Source organism: Prionailurus viverrinus, chromosome A1 (genome assembly GCF_022837055.1).
Source record: "Prionailurus viverrinus isolate Anna chromosome A1, UM_Priviv_1.0, whole genome shotgun sequence".
Classification (NCBI taxonomy): Eukaryota; Metazoa; Chordata; class Mammalia; order Carnivora; family Felidae; genus Prionailurus; species Prionailurus viverrinus.
In genome coordinates, this window is record NC_062561.1 from 21,745,540 (window position 1) to 21,766,545 (window position 21,006).

General features: G+C 36.4%; 1 protein-coding gene across 1 annotated transcript in view; it reads left to right on the plus strand.

Moving 5' to 3' along the window:
• The window catches only part of KPNA3 (karyopherin subunit alpha 3), a 101,226-nt gene that overhangs the window by 69,225 nt on the left and 10,995 nt on the right, over nucleotides 1-21,006 (plus strand). The window contains exons 7-10 of the mRNA XM_047866786.1: nucleotides 2,142-2,227; nucleotides 5,430-5,516; nucleotides 5,880-6,049; nucleotides 7,380-7,424. Coding sequence (XP_047722742.1) covers nucleotides 2,142-2,227; nucleotides 5,430-5,516; nucleotides 5,880-6,049; nucleotides 7,380-7,424 — 388 coding nt within the window. The remainder of the gene's footprint in view (nucleotides 1-2,141; nucleotides 2,228-5,429; nucleotides 5,517-5,879; nucleotides 6,050-7,379; nucleotides 7,425-21,006) is intronic.

Below are 21,006 nucleotides of genomic sequence, written 5' to 3' on the forward strand. Positions count from 1 at the left end.
GAATTTTCAGTTGACTAGATAAATGTAGCCACTAAGGATTTTTATTTAAAAATACTTTTTCCTTTCATTATATGCTGCAACCGTTCCTCCAAAAATGCTTAACACTCACTTTATACATACATATTTTCTGTAACAAGATTTATTTAAGTAAAAGTAACTTTTATATCAGCTATTTAAAAAACAATCTGTTCTACCTCTACTTTTAGGGACACCCTTTTTCCCTTTGATCTTCTCTTTCTTCATCTTTTTTTTTTTTTTAACTTTATGTTCCAGCCTTTGGCATAGCCTCATTTTGTGGATGTGTTTGTGAATAGCATATATACAAAAAATTATGCTAAAATATATACAGACCTCTGTAACTACTACCTGAAGCAAAAGCAGAAAACTGTCAGTAGTTTGGATCTGATTCTATGGATTGGTCATAGGAAATAGTGTTGTCATATAAAAGCCCATAGACTTGGAACCAAATAGGCATTGATTTAAATCCAGGGTTTGCTACTGACCCAAACTCAGGTGGCTTTTGAGCCTCAGATACCTCATCTACAAAAATCAGGTGATTGTGAGGAATGGCAATGATATACACAAAACACTACACAGTATCAAACTTACAATAAATGCTCATTTATTGTTTACTTATTGCACTCATTCTTTTTCTGTCTTCTCTTCCTTTTTTTAAAATGAGATCTTAGAACATTCCCTGCTTTGTAATTTTATTTTTTTATATCTCACTGTTTTCTCATTTAAGGCCCTCATTTCTAGTATTTTGCCAAGCTACCAGGGCTGGCTTAATAGAATAACCCCTTCTTCTTCTGGCCTAGAATGACATAAATTCATCATCTTTGATCTTATTGTCCATTTGCTTCTTCTCTGCCTCCAATATACTCTTTATCCCCTGCCTTTTGCCAAAATTCATCATAGTTCTTATCTGCTCCTCCATTTTCTTATCTGGCCCGTCTTTGTGACCTCACTGCTTGTTCTATCTTTGACATTTATTCTCCTTAAAACCTTTTTCCTTCTTGGATTTTTCTAACCTTCGGTACTACAATCTTACTGTCTTTCTTCGATATTCATAGAGCTTTCTTCTAAGTCCCTAACCTTTGGCTCTCCTCAGTTTTTGCTCACCTCCTCCCACCTTGGTATTCTATTTAAAGGAATTTATATTCTTACAGCCATCTATCCTAACTTGATGTACATTATTTACTTTCAACAGGTCTGTCCACCAGCCTTTAACTTTTTTATCCTAATTCTACATACCATGGACGCACCGCATTATTTTCTATACTCTGTAGGAGCCCTCTATACTTAGTATGTTTATAGAATAAATTCCAAGTGTTGAAGCTTGGGATTTGAGTTCTACTCCTCTCTGTCCACTGACACACACTTGAATAACCTACCCTTCCAGTTTCATCCCCTGTTACATGTTTTTACCTATTTTCTTAGCTTCCACTCTCTGGATCTGCTCCTTGTCCTCCATACACATTGTGGTCATTCCACCCGTGATACTTTTATTTGTATTTCCAGCTGACAGTGCCTTTCTTTCTTTATCTGTCTTTGGAAAGCTAGGTTAGTTTTTACTTTCTTTGTGAGGTGTTCTGTCACAATTCCAAATTGTAATGATCTCATCTTTTCAGTAAAATTATGCAGCCTTGTAATAATATCTCCCGTGTGTAAAGCAGATGATGTAGTAGAGTCAGATGGGGACCCAGCTTTAAGGCAGAGGCTGTGGCAGTGATTCAAGTAAAGTGGGTGAAGGCCTCAACTAGTACAGTGGTCTTAAGAGGGGTACTATAAATATAAGAAATACTTAGAGGGTAAAATTGACATGACTTTTATATTAGATGTTTATGGGAGAGGAAAGAGTCAAGGACAATAATGACTGGCCAAATGTTGCAGCTATCAGTCACTGGACTTAAAGAAGTAAGTTTACAATTTGACAATAAACTTCATATATTGAAAAAAAAAAAAAAAAGTAGGTTTGTATTGACTGACTTTGGGAGCCAGTGATAGTCAGGTGGAGATATCCAAGGTGGATATAACAAGGTGAAATTAAAGGACAGGGTAAAGGATAACTGTATAGATCTGCGGGTCATAAATTTAAGTGATAGTTTTGTGTCTAAAGATTTTTTTATTGTGTTTTACAGTCCTTCATTACAGTTTGAAGCTGCTTGGGCATTAACTAATATAGCATCAGGAACTTCTGCACAGACTCAAGCTGTTGTACAGTCTAGTAAGTAAATTAACATCCTTACTTGCTGGGATTTAAAAAAAAAAAAAATAAAGGCAAGGTGGGGCACCTGGGTGGCTCAGTTGGTTAAGTGTCAGACTTCTACTCAGGTCATGATCTCACGGTTCGTGAGTTCGAGCCCCATGTTGGGCTCTGTGATGACAGCTCAGAGCCTGGAGCCTGCTTGGGATTCTGTGTCTCCCTCTCTGCCCCTCCCCTGCTCACGCTCTATTTCTCTCTCTCTCTCTCTCTCTGTCTCTCTCTCCAAAAATAAATAAACATTTAAAAAAAAAATTTAAAGGCAAAGATGTGGAGTTTATTGTAAAGACTGAATTTTACCTTCCAATATGTTTAAACTAGTGAATTTTAGGAGTTAATTTTGATGGTTGACATCTTTCCCATAGCTATCATTAATCTATCATTAAATAATTTTAATTGTGGTTACTAAAAAGTGAATAGTTTTATCTTTTTTGGGTAGAGACTATCTGCTAATGACAGGTTTTAAAATTTCTATTTCTAGTACCTCCAGTGTATTGAGTAGCTTGTGCCTTTTAACTTGGAACATCTATATTTTTAAATTTTTGCCCACCTCAGGATGGGCTATTATTAGTGTGTTGACCCAAACAGACAAAACAGCACTTTGAAAAAAACTAGATGTCACCAAGTACTCTTAATATGTGTAACACTTAACTGGCTTCAGGTGGCACTGAAAATGATTTTAAGTAGTATACGATATAGCAATAAGTTACATTGTGTCAATTAGTGAGACTACTACTCTCTTTCAGGTATTTTGGTAATACCAAAGGAGAAAGTTCCCAGTTAGATGTTAGTTGTACCAAAAAGGTAGCAGATTTTAGACTAGGGCTTTCAGTAGAGACTAGTAGGTACCTACTAGTTACCAATCTACCTATTAATTGTACCTACAATTTAGTAACAGTATTTTGTTTGCATTTTTAATCTTTTGGTTACTTTCTATTTGTGATACTGGTAAGTGATACTGGTCTTCTGTTTGCAGAAGTAATAAATAAAATCAGTTAAATTACAAATGTGAGTCAGTTGAAACCCTCACACACTGCTGTTGGGAATGTAGAATGGTGTAGCCTCTTTGGAAAATAGTTTATCAAAAGGTTAATCATAGAGTTATCATATGACCTAGCAGTTCTACTACTAGGTGGAACCAAGAGATATGAAAACATGTCCACACAAAGACTTGTACACAGATGTTGTACATTTACTCACAATGGCCCAAACATGGAAATAATCTCAATATCCATTAACTGATGTAAGTAGATAAACAAAATGTGTTATATAATAGAATACTATTCAGCAATAAAAAAGAATGAACTACTCACTATCAACAATCACCAGATTATGGAAAGAGCCCAAATGTCCATCGACTGACAAATGGATAAAGATGCGGTGTGTGTGTGTGTGTGTGTGTAATGGATTATTCATTGATGAAAAAGAATGAAATTTTACCATTTGCAACAACGTGGATGGAACTAGAATGAAGCTAGCATAATTGCTAAGCTAAATAAGTCAGAGAAAGACAAATACCATATGATTTCACTCATGTGGAATTTAAGAAACACAACAGGTGAACATAGGGGAAGGGAAGGAAAAGTAAGATAAAAACAGAGAGGGAGACAAACCATAAGAGACTCTTAAATACAGAGAACAAACTGAGGGTTGGGGGAGAGAGGAGGGGGTGAGGGGGATGGGCTAAATGAATGATGGACATTAATAAGGAGGGCACTTGTTGGGATGAGTGCTGGGTGTTATATGTAAGTGGTGAATCACTAAATTCTATTCTTGAAAAGATTATTACACTATGTGTTAACTAACTTGGATTTAAATAAATAATTTTTTTAAAAAAGGATGAACTACTGGTATGTGCTATATAAGGATGAACCTCAAAAACATTATGCTAATTGAAAAAAGACAAACACAAAAAAATCCCACTTATTATACACTTTCATTTGTATGAAATATCCAGGGTATGAAAATCTATAGATATAGAAAGCAAATGGCTGCCTAAAGCTGAATGGGCAGTAGGACTGCTATGTGGGTGTGGCATTCTTTAGGGGGTAATGGAAATGTAAAATTAAATTGTGATGGTAACTATACAACTCTGTGTAAATGCTAAAAAACGTTGAATTGTGTACTTAAGCAGGTAAATTATATCTTAATAAAGCTGTTAAAAGTGTGAGTTGGTTTTAATTTAAGTGTTAGTAGTGCAGAGAGATACAGCAAAAAATACTGTAAGTAGTACACAGTTGTCTGAAATTTAAGAAAAAATGATCCAGCTTATTTTAGCTTCCCACCTGGAATGGGTATGATACCATTGTTTCAGAACTTAAGCTAACATGTAAATTATGTAAGCATAAGGATTATAATGATAAATCTCTTTTATTGTTCAAGGTAAGCCAGATATGGGATTAATCAGTTCTTTAATTAATCCCATATCAGCGATTGGGATCATATTGACTAAAGTATTATATTCTAAGTTTATGTGTTTAGGTTTTTTTTTTTTTAATGCATTACAGGAAAAATTTCTTTTTTTTTTTTTTTTAGTTAATGATATAACAACTTTTAAATATTGTCAATAGGTGTGTTATTGAATATAATTAGGGGAAAATACTAAATTTTTTTAGGGTAAGGGTATATGCCACATTTATTCATTCATTGAACTATAATTGGGTAACTATAGTGTGCCAGGCTCCCTCTCTCCCTCTGTCTCTCTCTCTCTCTCCCTCCCTCTCTCTCCCTCTCTCCCTCCCTTTCTCTCCCTCTCTCTCTCTATATATATATAAATAAACATAAATATATAAATATAATATATTTATAATATTTATATTTATATTTATAATATAAACATAAAAATATAAATAAATAAACATATATATATATATATATATATATGTTTATTTATTTATTTTGAGAGAGAGAAAGAGAGCGCGGGACAGAGGCAAATAGAGACAGAGAGAATCCCAAGCAGGCTCTGCTGTGCCAGTGCAGAGCCCAATGCGAGGATTCAACTCCGCAAACCATGAGATCATGACCTGAGCCAAAATCGAGTTGGTTGCCTAATGAGCAGAGTCACACAGGCACCCCCAAGCTCTGTATATTTTGTCAATGTATTTAGACTGAAATCTATAAACTCTTCGACATTTTATAATACCAGTATTTATTTTTATTATTATAGATGCCGTACCTCTTTTTTTGAGACTTCTCCATTCACCACATCAGAATGTTTGTGAACAAGCAGTATGGGCTTTGGGAAACATTATAGGTAAGTTGGATTTAGGTTTAAAAAGACTCCAATTAAGAATCTTAATTAACTTTTTTCCTACATTGGCATAGCCATTACATCCTATGTTTCCTCTAATTTTAACGTGGGTTGACTATCTTCTTGCCTTATAAGTACAAACTTAAGATGGTACTTCTTGAAACAGATATGCAATTTGCTGTCAGGATTTTTAGGTTAAATTTCTGTTCTCCAAATCAAAATCTGGAGAAACAGCAACACTTGATGCCCTTGACTAATGGTGAGGAAACATAGAACATCAGTGTCCCAACATGAGCCATTGCATACATTTCAGACTTTCTCATCCTGAATGTAATTTTTTTTTAAATACAATTTTCATTTCTGTAGGTGATGGTCCTCAATGTAGAGATTATGTCATATCACTGGGAGTTGTCAAACCTCTTCTGTCCTTCATCAATCCCTCCATTCCCATCACCTTCCTTCGGAACGTCACATGGGTCATTGTCAATCTCTGCAGGAATAAGGATCCCCCACCGCCTATGGAGACAGTTCAGGAGGTAAATGAAGAATTGCAAAGCCCAGATGGTATATTTTCCCTATGTTATGCTTTAGAGTTTCATGCACAGGGAATGAAATAATGCATATACTGATTTCATTGCAGGTATGAGATTTTTTAAGTAACACATCATATTTAATTTTTGACTCCTGTGAAATGGAAGTTGAGTATCTTGTGGCACCTGAAAGAATATTAGCCCGCCCTAATTCTTACTTTTTAATGACTGTTTTCACGAAAAGGAGACAAACTTTCAAAAAGAAAAATACAAAAGGAGAAAAATCAAATCTCAGAAATTTTGTTACTACATTGCATTGTTGGTTTACTGCTAAAAAAATTAAAGGATCGCTGCAGATAAAACCTGGTGTACTTAAATTCGTATGTTCTTGAATGAATTTACATTAAATCCAATTGAAATTTCCCCAGATTTCTGATAAAATTAGTGTTCTTAAATGTGTGACATGCTTTGTATTAAATTTATTAATTAAAACAAAGTAGAAAATTTTTAATTTTCATTTAATCTATAAATGAATCTGAATATTTTAAGTTTTTAAAAATTCTATGCAGCCTTTAATCACTTAACTGTGTCAAAAAATGTTAACTCTGAATCTTTATAATTGATATCTTTCACCAGCTTCTACTGCGTTTTGCTGTTATGGAAAGGGTGCTTAGTGTGATTCTACCTCTTCCCTCCCAGATTTAAAAAAAAAAAAAAAAAAAAAGGATCTGTAAGGCCTGAATTCAACAAACTGTATACTTTGTACTGGTTGTTATTTTCTTGACTAAATCTGGAGCCAGAAACTTTAATTTGACTCAAGTAGCTTATTAAATGTAGGCAGGTAAGTGAGACGACAGTTTTCAGAATAGCTTTCTTTAGGCGTGCCTGGCTGCTGAGTCGGTGGAGCATGCAACTCTTCATCTTGGGGTTGTAAGTGTGAGCCCCACATTGGGTGTAGAGATTACTTAAAAATAAAATCCTTAAAAAATAGACTTTTTTTTTAGAGAGCTATACTTTATAGTTTCATCTCCATTCTTTCCACTTGACATTTTATGTCATAAAGAAAGTTACTGAAAACGACTGTTTTTTCTTTTAAGGTACATTAATCTCTGCCAGATTTATTTGGAAGTTTTAATCGGATATCTGAAGTATGTTTTAGGTTTTTCAGATTGAATTTATCAGATTTTCATTTTCCTAATAGGGATTCAAGCAAATTTAACGTTGTCTTTTCTTGCTCTGCAAATAGTATTTACTGTTTTTTGTATCACAGTTATTCATTTTTACAAAGACATATTCATCAACTCTGTGTTATTTATTGTTTATCTTCTTTCCTCAGATTTTGCCAGCATTATGTGTCCTCATATACCATACGGATATAAATGTAAGTAAAGCAGAAGCTTAGATTTGGGATTTTGTTCTTGATGGAACTGGAAAGGTTATTTATTTTTTTAGACTTTTGTAAGTGTCAGCATATATTTTATTAACTTGTGAAGCTTCCACAATGTATAACTATTTTTCAGAAACAGGGTTAAGGTTATATTAAATTTATATCTTAAATCATCCAGACAGCAATAATGCTAACTTTGGAGAAGATTTGCATGTGTAATGTATCTGTATTATTAGTGTATTTTAAAGTATCAGTATTTATAAAGAGGTGAAATCTTTAGAAAGCACCTTCATGGGGTGCCTAGGTGGCTTAGTCGGTTGAGCGTCTGACTTCGGCTCAGGGCATGGTCTTGCAGTTTGTGAGTTTGAACCCTGCAGCAGGCTCTGTGCTGACAGCTCAGAGCCTGGAGCCTGCTTCAAATTCTGTGTGTCCCTCTCTCTCTGCCCCTCCCCCACTTATGCTCTCTCTCAAAAATAAATAAACATTTAAAAAAATTTAGAAAGCACCTCTATATTTCTTTAAATCACATTTGGTTCTTTTTGTTTTGTTTTGTTTTTGTTAATGTTTGTCTGTCTATTTATTTATTTAGAGAGCGTGAGCCAGGGAGGGGCAGAGAGAGGAAGAGAGAGAATCCCAAGCAGGCTCCTCACTGTTAGCACAGAGCTTGACATGGGGCTCGATCCCACAGGCCATGAGATCATGCCCTGAGCTGAAATCAAGAGTCAGACCTTTAACCCACTGAGCTACCCAGGCGCCCTTCATTTAATCTTATGATAGAATAGATATTGTCACCATTTTACAGAGTAAAAAACTGGGCCTCAGGGAAAGATTAAGTGACTTATCCAAAGTTGCAGGGCTAATAAGGATCAAAGTTGATATACACAACTGAGATCTTCTGATGGCAGATCTTGTGTGGTTTCTTTGAAACCACACTGTCTCCCAGGAGACAGTTGGAGGTACAGTGTTGAAGACCCAAACCTTTGGAGGTATAGTATTGAAGAATATCAAGTATAATTTTAAATGCAAAGGTATTTTTAGATGATTTGGTCATTACTGAGATTTACTTAAGAATTTCCTATATATATTCTGGCAGATTTTTTTATTAGATAATCTGAAAACTCTCCTTAATGTAGTAATGCAAAATGTTACTCTTCCATGGGGTAATATAATGAATAAATTTCAGTGAATCTGGTATTGATTCTAGTGTTCATCTAGCATCGATTTGACATCTCTTGTTTCAGCTAAGATCTCTTTCTGATTTGTTACGTGTTTGTGTTTTTATAATTCTGTTTGTTTACATACATACATAATATGAATGTGTGTATGCCAGAATTATGTGTGTAATTTGTCATTGGGGTGAAGAAGATACATCTATGCTAATGTTGCACCACATTTCTCTAGTTCATTTTAGAACTTTAAGCTCTTAGGATGGAATACTTTTGCAACTAAAGTAACTGTCCATTTGTGACATAGTCCAAAATATCATAAAAATTAAGTGAAACTTCTCTCTCTTACAAATGTGGTAAGAGGCAGATATCTAAGTAACTAATCTGTCTAATGATATACAGATGGAAAATGAGTAGTATTTTGTCAAGTTGAAAAGTCATTTCAGATATATGAGGAGAAAAATATTAAAGACTCAAGAGAATACTTAGGACGTTTGGAGAACACAGGTAATTAATAACCCAGCACATTTGCTGGGGAGTTAAGTTGCAGGGTTTTGAATCCTGTGTTAAGGAGTTTTGACTTTATCTTGTAATCAGTGCAGAGTCCTTGAAGACTTTTTTTTTAATGTTTTGTGTTTTTTTTGAGAGAGAGTGAGACAGAGCGTGAGCCGGGGAGGGCCAGAGAGAGGGAGACACAGAATCAGAAGCAGGCTCCAGGCTCTGAGCTGTCAGCACAGAGCCCAATGTGGGGCTCAAACCACAAACCATGAGAACATGACCTGAGCCAAAGTTGGACGCCCACCCGACTGAGCCACCCAGGCGTGCCTTAAATTTTTTTTTTTTTTTTTGAGTCCTTGAAGATTTTTAAACAGAAATGATGTGCTCATACCTGTTATGGTCAAATAACTTAGAAAAGGTATGCAAGGTTTGGACTGGGGAAAGTATGAATGTTAAGTAGGCCTATTTTGCTATCATAGTAAGTCTAAAGAAGTTGATGAAGGCCTGAGCTAGAGACAGTAATGGCTAAGAGAGGGAAAATTTGAGCGTTAAGAGATAAAATAAGTAGGGCTTCGAGAGGAAAGGATCAAAGTGAAGGAAAAGTAAAAATTACTGTTTTCTAATTTAGCAATCCTCATGGATAATAATGCCATAACTATCAGAAGGAGTAAAAAGCAAAAGGATGAGACTAGTAGAGGAAGGTAATGAGTTTATCGTACGGCAGACACATTGATTCTGGTTTACTTGAACCATGTTGTTCATCCATAGCAGTAGTCCAAGTAGGAAAACGCAATACAGATTTGAGATTTGTCCGTATTTAAGGGATTCATGAAAATATGGAAAAAGGGCTAAAAATTGAATTCTAAGAAACTCTCTACATTTAAGCAATGGCAGCAAGAGAAAAAGAGCCAGGAAAGGAGTTGTTAAAACTAGAGAGATCGAAGAATAAGCTATAAAGCAAAGATTGGGGGGAAATATGGCAGAAATCTAGCACTTTCTGGATCACACAGCATCTCGTATACCACCTTAAGAGCCATATATCCTTTTAATGTAGCTGATGGCAGACCAAAGAATAATCGTCTAATTTGTGTTCTGGATTGATGATTCATACCATTAAGTGGAGTGTAGAGTTAAGGGGAAAGTAAGGTTGGAAAGACAAATCAGTGGTGATTTTGTAGTATGGATGAGAGAAAATTAGCACCAGTGTTAGAGCTCAGACATTAGGAAGACAAGAGAAGACTTGAAAATTTTTTCGATGATAACTTGCTGGGTTTGACGTGGGTGGTAAGAAAAGAGGAAGTCGGGGATAATATCCAGCTTTCTAATTTGGGTTTTAGGGTATAGGGCACAACAGAAAACAAGAATAGTAGCAGGCAGAGGAATGAAACAGCCGGATTGACTTAATTTATTAGTGAGAATGCTGGAGAAGCTGGGTTGGGGTGTGGACATTAGAAGAAAAACTAAATATTGACCCTTAGGACTACAGAAGAAATCTGGACGGATTCAGGTTAGTCTGTGTTTATTGCTTTCTGGCTATTATGCTTCTTAAAGTTTATTTGCAGTTGCAGTGATTCTGTAGCATTTGGTTTTCCTGCCCTTTTTGAAGTTGTCCATGGCTTGACATGCCTAGACAATTTTTAGTGTTCCCTAACATTTGATATAAATCTAGCTTCTTTTACTGCTAGTACAAATAAAATTAATCAGTTGTAGCAGATGGGTTATGTGTAGAGACTTGATTGTTAGTGACACTTGATGATAAGTGTGTCAGGGATCCCGGAGACCACCCTCAGGCTCAGTGAATTTCCGGAAAGAATCACTGAAAAGCTGTTTTGCTTATAGTTTATTACCACAAAAGGATACAGATCCATTTAGGAAAAACTCAGTTTTTTCCTTCCTACATAGGGAACGACCTAGTTCTTCCTGGCTGTGTGTTTACCTTCTGTGTGTCTCCTTTATTACTCACACAGAACACTTTACTTCTTGACACTTCTGGTCACCAGATGTGTGGGAGTTTTCCCCACAACAACAGGCAAGTCTCTGACACCAAATGGGTTTCCTGCAATTTAATTTGATTGTGACATGGTCTATCTGGAGAGAGTGTCAGGTCCCACAGGTTAAGTGCTCAGTTCTTCCAGATTACCCCAACACACGCACCCTTCAGATGCCAGTTGCAAGCCCAGGTTATCACCTGTGCTTATGACGGCTGGCTATAGATTGGAAGTTCCGACAAGTCCCCTCCTTGGGTTCAATTAGATTAATTTGTCAAAGTGGCTCACAGAAGCCAGGGTAACACTTTAATTGCCAGTTTATTAAAGGAGATGATAAAGGATACAGATGAACAGCCAGATAAAGAGATACATAGGCCAAGGTCTAGGAGGGCCCTGAGGGCAGGAGCCCTGTCCTCGTGGAGGTAGGGTCCACCACCCTTCTGGTGGGGACATGTTTACCTACCTGGAAGCTCGCTGAACTCTGTCCTATTGGAATTTTTATGGAGGTTTCCTCATGTAGGCATGATCAATTATTAACTCTATTTCCAGCCCTTCTCCCCTCTCCGGAGGATGAGGCATGGAGTTGAAAACTCTAAAACTTCTGATTAGGGCTTGGTCTTTCTGGCAACCAGCACCCACCCAGAGTCGCCTCAGTAGAACAAAAGATGTTTCTAGTGCTCTTACCACTTAGGAGCTTATAAGAGTTTAGGAGCTCTGTGTTAGGGACAGGGTCAAAGGCAAATACTAGAACAAGAGAAGCTCCTAGTACTCTTATCACTTTAAAAACTACCGGGTTTTAGGACTTCTGTGCCAGGAATCACAGACAGACACCTATATATAAATACACTACTCATATCATATATATGTGTGTGTGTGTGTGTGTGTGCATATGTATATATATACACATATATATGTGTATATAAATATATATTGCCTATTATTTCACAAGATTAAAATCAACAAAGGCAAAAGGCACAGAGGGCAGAGTTTAGGAGAAACCAGATGCAAGCTTCCAGTTATTCTCTCCCAGTAGAGTTATAAGGACAGTGCTTTATTTTCCCAGCAGTCATGTGTGACACATATGAACACATGAAATACTGCTAACCAGGAACCTCCTGAACTTTGGTGTGCAGGTATTTATTGGGAGTCAGTCCCAAAGGCATGGACATCCCGCATGATGGCCCTTACCTCAGGCTTCACCCTCTTCCGGAGGTCAAACTGATACAAGTGTGTCCCACAACCTCAAGCAAACTAAAAGAGGTACTCACATAAAATCACATTGTTACATAGCCATTTATTTGCCCAAGATCTGAAGTACACAACATCATTAGGCAGTATAATCCAAGAACTCAGAGGTTATCTCAAAGTTGCTGATCAAGGGCCAGTCCTTTCTTTGGAATGTATAGAATGTGAGTACCTCGGGCCTCCTAAGTTACCCTTTATTGCATATAAGGATTAAATGTAAGTATACTCTTGTAACTCGACTCAGCTCTAGTTGTCTCTGAAGCATGTGTCAAGTTGACATTTCGTAGATATTCCACAGACGTCTAATCTTCTAGGAAATGCTATACATGTTAATAGCATTTTTAGGAACAGTACCTAGCAGGACATGATTTGTTAGCACATTTATTGGAGTGGAGACCATTGAAGGTCTCTGAGCTGAACATATTCTTGTTGGAAGACTTTGTGTTGCAAGAGATTGCCCTTTGACTCATATACTAGTTTTCAAGAAGATTGTTTCTTCAGAACATTAACCATGTAGAGTTGTCAGTCTTTTGCATGGGTGCATTTGTGCTTTCTGTTGTGTGTCTAGAGATGAGCTTTCCTGGAAGTCTTTAAGTACCTGAAATATTGGCTGAAGTAAAAAACTTTTAAAGCTTTGTAGCAGAGAAAAACAGAAATGAATAGTGGAAAATAATTAAAGTAGACCAGGGTTGCTGAAGACTTTGTTGGAGCATCATTAATCAGATTATTAGCTAGAAGGAAAAGAGTACACTCATAGACTATTAATAGCTGTAAGAGCCAGGTAGCCTGGCATAGAAATCAAGAAAAGGGGAAATCCAAGAAAAAAGAATAAAAGAATAGCAGAAGGAGAAGGTATAAAAGAGCAGAAGCAGTTCAAATGGGAAGAGTTAACAAAAGGTAAAATTATAAACATCAGAGACATAGAGCAGCTGTTAGCCTGATAATGGAGATGAGAAAAACAAATTTTGATGAAAACAGAAGAAGCTAGAATGGCCTGATAATCATGTGCTATGAATTTAAAAGTTTTTAGAGCTTTTTTCAAATGAAATTTTCAGTGAAGACCCAGTATATCACCAAACAAAATTAAAGAGAGACTAGAGCCTGCAGTTTCAGGAGGCCTAAGACTTAGCTGAACCCACCAGTTTTTAAGATACTGTCATGGAGATCTACTGAAAATTATTCACTGACCTCAGCTTAGAAGCCTTAAATATTTCATTTTTCTAAACCTCTGTATAGTAGAAAAAGGTGGTTTTCTGCTAGTAGTGGGTGCCACATGGCGGGGGACGGTGGGGGGGAAGGTTACATTTTATTTAGCAGCCTCCTAAAACACAGGCCAACTCAACTAGTATTGTTTTGTGAACATGGTTTATTCAGACACACTATTATGGATAGGTATTTAGGCTGTTTCCTGAATTTGCAAATATAAATAATGTAGCAGTAAATATTCTTGTGTATTTTCATATTATTGGAATACCCTTGAGTAAATCCCTAGAAGCGGGATTGCTAGGCCAAAGAATGAATGCATTGTAATTTTCTTACATACTGCCCAAATTCTTTGTCTTAGAGACTGTGCCATTTTGTATTTCCAGCAGCACCATATGAAAGTGACTTTCTCCGTAGCCTTGCCAATAGCATATGTTATCACATTTAAAAATTTTGCCTATCTGATGGGTAAAAAAACTGTATGTCAGGTTTTTTTTAATTATTTTTTTATTTTTTAAAATTTACATCCAGATTAGTTAGCATATAGTGCAACAATGATTTCAGGAGTAGATATCTTAGTGCCCCTTACCCATTTAGCCCATCCCCCCTCCCACAACCCCTCCAGTAACCTTCAGTTTGTTCTCCATATTTAAGAAAAATATGTTTTGTCCCCCTCCCTGTTTTTATATTATTTTTGTTTCCCTTCCCTTACATTCATCTGTTTTGTTTCTTAAAGTACTCATGAGTGAAGTCATATGATTTTTGTCTTTCTCTAATTTCACTTAGCATAATACCCTCCAGTTCCATCCACGTAGTTGCAGATGGCAAGATTTCATTCTTTTTGATTGCTGAGTAATACTCCATTGTGTGTATGTGTGTGTGTGTGTGTGTACACACACACACACACACACACACACACACACACACACACACCCCACATCTTCTTTATCCATTCATCCCTCGATGGACATTTGGGCTCTTTCCATACTTTGGCTATTTTTTTTTTTAATAGATGAAATTTATTGTCGAATTGGTTTCCATACAACACCCAGTGCTCATCCCAAAAGATGCCCTCTTCAATACCTGTCACCCACCCTCCTCTCCCTCCCACCCCCCATCAACCCTCAGTTTGTTCTTAGTTTTTAACAGTCTCTTATGCTTTGGCTCTCTCCTGCTCTAACCCTTTTTTTTTTTCCCTTCCCCCCCCCCCCCCCATGGGTTTCTGTTAAGTTTCTCAGGATCCACATAAGAGTGAAACCATATGGTATCTGTCTTTCTCTGTATGGCTTATTTCACTTAGCATCACACTCTCCAGTTCATCCACGTTGCTACAGAGGGCCATATTTCATTCTTTCTCATTGCCACGTAGTACTTCATTGTGTATATAAACCACAATTTCTTTATCCATTCATCAGTTGATGGACACTTAGGCTCTTTCCATACTTTGGCTACTGTTGATAGTGCTGCTATAAACATGGGGGTGCATGTGTCCCTTCGAAACATCACACCTGTATCCCTTGGATAAATGCCTAGTAGAGCAATTGCTGGGTCGTAGGGTAGTTCTATTTTTAGTTTTTTGAGGAACCTCCATACTGTTTTCCAGAGTGGCTGCACCAGCTTGCATTCCCATGTATGTCAGTTTTAATTTGCATTTCTTTTTTTAAAAAAAAATTTTAATGCTTATTTTTGAGAGACAGACAGAATGGGTGCAGGGGAGGTGCAGAGAGAGAGGGAGACAGGGAATCTGAAGCAGGCTCCAGGTTCTGAGCTATCAGCACAGAGCTTGATGTGGGGCCCAAACTCACAAAATGTGAGATCGTGACCTGAGCTGAAGTTGGGTGCTTAACCAGCTGAGCCACCCAGGTGCCCCTAATTTGCACTTGTTTCTTTCTTTCTTTTTTTTTAATTAGTGAAGTTGGACATTATGTTGTATATATAAGGGCCATTTTTATATCTTTGTAAGTAGCCTGTTTGTATTTATTGCCTGCTTTTCTATCAGATATTTGGTCTTTTTCTCTTAGGTTTTAAAAGTTCTGTATATATTAAGGATATTAGCTCTTTGTGATACATTATTTCAGATATTCTCCTAATTTGTCTTTTGTCTTTGATACATTTTGCCATGCAGACTTATTTTTTATGTAATCAGATTTATCAATCTTTTGTTGAATCTAAATCCTTTTCCTGAGTTAATATTTTTTTTATTATGTTAAGGAAATATCCATAAAATCCTATTTTGAGTGTTGACATCAAGAATGAGTGTTTAGGGGCACCTGCGTGGCTCATTCGGTTGGGCGAGTGACTTTGGCTCAGGTCATGATCTCACACTTCGTGAGTTCAAGCCCCACTTTGAGCTCAGAACCTGGAGCCTGCTTCGGATTCTGTGTCTCCAGCTCTGTCTCTACCCCTCCCCCACTCACATGTACGTGTGCAGTCTCTCTTCTCTCTCTCTCAAAAATAAACATTAAAAAAAAATTTAAGAATGGGTGTTTAATTTTTCAGTGACTGTGGAGATAATCAGGATTTTTCTTAAATCTATTAATCTAACATCTAAATGATATTTCTAAAATTGAACCTTCTTTGTATTTCTTAAATAATTCCACTTGATTATCATATATTGTTTTCTTAGTGTAGTATTGGATCGTATTCGCTAATGTTTTATTGAGAATTTTTGCACCAGTATTCACATAAGTGATACTGGGTCTGTGGTTTTACTTTATGCTATCTTTATTAGATATTAATATTATATTTTTATTGCTTTTTTAAAGTTTAGGTATTAACATTGTGCTTCCTTTATTTTTTATGCTCTGAAACAATATATATAGCATTGGGGGCTCTCCCATCTTTGAAGACTTGGTAGTTTTGCCCTTGAAATTTTTGAGTCTTGGTACTTTGTGGGGTTAGTTCCTTGATAATTTTCTCTGTCTTTGCTATGGAAATTGACTTGCTTAAGCTCTCTGTGTCTTCCGAGATCAGTTTTTATTAACTATTGCCCTAAGAAGTTACTCATTTCATCTAGATTTCAACTCTACTTCCATGTACTATTTACTGTTCTTTTTCTAGCTCTTGATTTGGGATTTATTTATTTGCATCCTTTTAGTTGTGTAAATTTGTAGGAATATGAACTTTCCTTTGATCACTGCTTTACATACATCCATTATTTTCTAGTATGTGGTGTTTTCCTTGTAATTTTTTCAAAATTTAGTTTTTTTGGTATTTTCTCTTTCATCCAAGAGTTGTTTGTTATATGGCTCTTAAATTTCCATAACAGAAGTCTTTTTGGTTTTTATTTTATTAATGTCTATCTAACTTTTTGTATTGGAATAGTTTTATAGTATTTCTGCTTTATGTAATTTATTGATGTTTTCTTTGGAACTAACATGATTTTTATGCTCCATATGCAAGTTATATTATCTATTAGCAAGGTATAAATTTCAATATATATTCATAAGATCTGTGTCCTCATTTTTTATCTACTTCTCTCATACTGAAAATCTGTCGTGTGTGAAAATACATTACTCATTTATTTTTATATTTTTGTCTTGCATCCTTTTAGTTTCTGCTTTGTAATTGTGTTTGCAGAGTTATTTGGTGGGTAGATTTTATAACTGTTAGGTCTTTACTGTAAATTGTAGGATTTAGCTTTATAAAGCAGCATTATTTGTTCTTTGTAATGCTTTTTAGCCTAAGTTCTGGTCTACTAACAGGATTATAGTCTCTGTTTTCTGAATGTTTACTTGGTGTACCTTAGTTCATTCTTTTAATTTTTAGCCTTGTTGAATTACTTAATTTTAGTTGTGTCTCTTGTATACAGCAGAGAGTTCGGTTCTGTTTTGGGAGCCAATTTAAGAACCTTTTTCTGGTTTATAGGTGAGTTAAACTTGTTCACATTGTTTGATATGTTTGGTTTTAGCTCAGTCACATTTTGTATGATATTTTGTGTGTTATTTTTTATTTGGTGTGCTTTTTTTTTCATTTATTTTGTTATTTAGGAAGGTTCATTTTGTTCTAATATTACCTTTTTATTTATACCTTTTATAATGCCCTTTTCTTTTACTATCTGGTTTGGCAGATAGTATTTTTTGACTAGTATCTAATACCTATACAATAATTGATGAGCTTATTCTGTTTTCTCTTTTGTCTTGCCTCATCCTCCCATTTTTGAATCTTTAGGCTCATGTCTTTTGCCAAATTTAGGATATTTTCTGCCATTATTTCTTAAAATATTTTTTCAGCTTCACTCTCCTTCTGCGACTCTGATGACAGAAATGTTAGATCTTCTGTTATTGTTCTACAGATCTCTGAAACTCTCTGTATTTCTTTGTGATTTAAAAAAATTTTTTTAAGATTTATTTTTTATTTTTTTTTAATTTTTTTTTTTCAACGTTTATTTATTTTGGGGACAGAGAGAGACAGAGCATGAACGGGGGAGGGGCAGAGAGAGAGGGAGACACAGAATCGGAAACAGGCTCCAGGCTCCGAGCCATCAGCCCAGAGCCCGACGCGGGGCTCGAACTCACAGACTGCGAGATCATGACCTGAGCTGAAGTCGGATTCTTAACCAACTGAGCCACCCAGGCGCCCCTGTGATTTTTTTTTTTTATTTACATTATTGTCAAGTTAACTAACATAGAGTGTATACATTATGCTCTTGGTTTCAGGAATCAATTCCCGTGATTCACTGATTACATACAACACCTAGTGCTCATCCCAACAGGTGCCCTCCTCAATGCCCATCACCCGTTTTCCCCTCTCCCCCACCATCGACCTTTATGGTTTGTTTTCTGTATTAAAGAGTCTCTTATGGTTTGCCTCCCTCTCTGTTTGAAACTGTTTTTTCTCCCTCCCTTCCCCCATGGTCTTCTGTTAAATTTCTCAAGTTCCACATATGAGTGAAAACATACGATACTTGTCTTTTTTTGACTGACATATTTCACTTAGCATAATACCCTCCATTTCCATTCACACTGTTGCAAATGGCAAGATTTCATTCTTTCTCATTGCCAAGTAGTATTCCATTGTCTATATAAACCACATCTTCTTTATCCATTCATCAGTTGATGGACATATGGGCTCTTTCCATGATTTGTTGTTGAAAATACTGCTATAAACATTGGGGTACATGGGCCCCTGTGAATCAGCACTCCTGTATCCTTTGGATAAATTCCTAGTAGTACTATTGCTGGGTCGTAGGGTAGTTCTATTTTTAATTTTTTGAGGAACCTCTATACTGTTTTCCAGAGCGGCTGCACCAGTTTGCATTCCCACCAACAGTGCAAGGGGGTTCCCCTTTCTCCACATCCTCGCCAACGTCTGTTGTTTCCTGATTGTAAATTTTAGCCACTGTGACTGGTGTGAGGTGGTATCTCAGTTGGTTTTGTGCAATCTTTTTTAAATATTTATTTATTTTGAGAAAGACAGCACTAGTGGGGGAAGGGCAGAGACAGAGAGGCTGACGCTGGACTCGATTCCACAGTGACCACCCGACCACCCCTGAGATCATGACCTGAGCTGAAACAAAGACTCAGACACTTAGCCTTAGCTGACTGAGCCACCCAGGAGCCCCCTCTTTGCAATCTTTTTTGATGTTTGTTTTCCTGTTATCCAGATTGGATGATTTGTATTGATCTTTGAGTTTGTTGATTGTTTTTTTTCTTTCTCCATTTCACTAGGGAGTATTTCCAGTGAGTTTTAAATTTGGATTACTGAATTTTTTAGTTTAAAATGTTCTGTTTGGGGCACATGAAGGTGGATCAGTTGGTTAAGTCTCTGACTGTGGCTCAAGTCATGATCTCGGGAGTTTGAACCTCATGTTGGGCTCTGCACTAGAAAGGCAGAGCCTGCTTGGGATTCTCACTCTCTCCTCTTTTTCTGTCCTCCCCTGCTCGTACTTTCTCTCTTTTCTCTCAAAATAAACAAAAACTTTTTTTAAAAATTTGTTTGGTTCTTCTTCATGGCGTGTTTCTTTGCTGAGATTTCCTATATTTAGTTGTTTTAAATATGTTCACAATTGTTTGCTGAAGTATTTTTATGATAGTTACTTTAAAATCTTTGTCAGAGAATTTCAATATCTCTGTCATCTCAGCATTGACATCTGTTGGCTGTCTTTTCCCTTTTGAGTTTGAGATGTTCCTGGTATGACAAGTTGTTTTCACTTGTAAGCCTGCACATTTTGGGCGTTCTGTTATGTGACTACAATTTCTATTTAAGTCTTGTTACCTGCTACTGTCACACTGGGTAGTAGACAGGCTTTGTTCACACACACCACATCTGCAGATACCCTTTAGTAGGGAGGCCTTAGTGCTGGGGTGGGATGGTAGGTGGGCTCAGCTCTCATGCACAGCTTCCTTCTGTCCCATTCTTGAAGTTGCAATATTTCTGTTTTTTCAGAATAAATACCATTTATAAGTTTTTCTTCTACTCTTACTTCCACTTTTGTTTGTGATCTGTAATGATCTATTTCCTCAAGCATCTCTTAGTTGAATGAAGCTCATCATCTAATGAAGAAGGTGTCAGGAGCTTTTTCTGAAAAGGACAGATAGTATATATTGTAGGCTTTTGGGGCCACATGGTCTCTGTCCCACTAATATGGGGTAGTTTTAAACACTTAACTCTCCTTACCACTCCTCTTCTTTGAAATCTTACACAGGCCTGGGGCAGGAGGTCCAGACAAAAGCTAGACTTTAATTTTTTCTCTTCTTACAGGTAATTTGAAATTTGTAGTCTCTGACTTCTAGTAATGCTGAAGGTGTGGGTTAAATGTGGTTTTATTTGTTCTTTTTATTGATCTCTATACTTCTTGAAAGATAGGTAGATGGACTTAATTCAGATGGCATTATTTTATTTTTAGTTTTTATTTTAGAGTACGAGTGTGTGTGGTGGAGGGTGTGGGGTAGGGGAGGACAGGGGAGGGGAGAGAGAGAATCTTAAGCAGGCTCCATGCTCAGTGCAGAGCCCTACTCAGGGCTTGATCTCACGACCCTGGGGATCAGAAATCGAGCTGGATGCTTAACTACCTGAGCCATCCAGGTGCCCCTGGTGGCATTATTTTAAAAGCAACAGAATGTCTTTAATTTGCATACCTTAGTAAGAAACATCTCTGGATTTCACATGAGATAAGATCTATGCTTACATATAACCTCTTTGACTTTGAAAGAGTCAATAAACCTGAGTCTTTCTTTTGTTTTTTGTTATTTGCAAAATCAGATGGCTATGGGTCATGGTTTATGTTCTGTGCTCTTCATTTGGGGACCTTTTTCAAGGGCTTTGCAAATAATTTCCTAAGGTTAAAATGCCAACTTAATTCTTTTTTAGTTTTAATAATAATAAAAAATATTACTAAAATAATAAAAAATAATAAAAAATTACTTGTTTAATAGCCTAAACAAGTAATTATATTGCTAAACATGTATGAAAACCACTGGTATAGACAGGTGATCTTTTTGGGCTCTTCTAGACTTGAAGCAGCTTGGTATATGG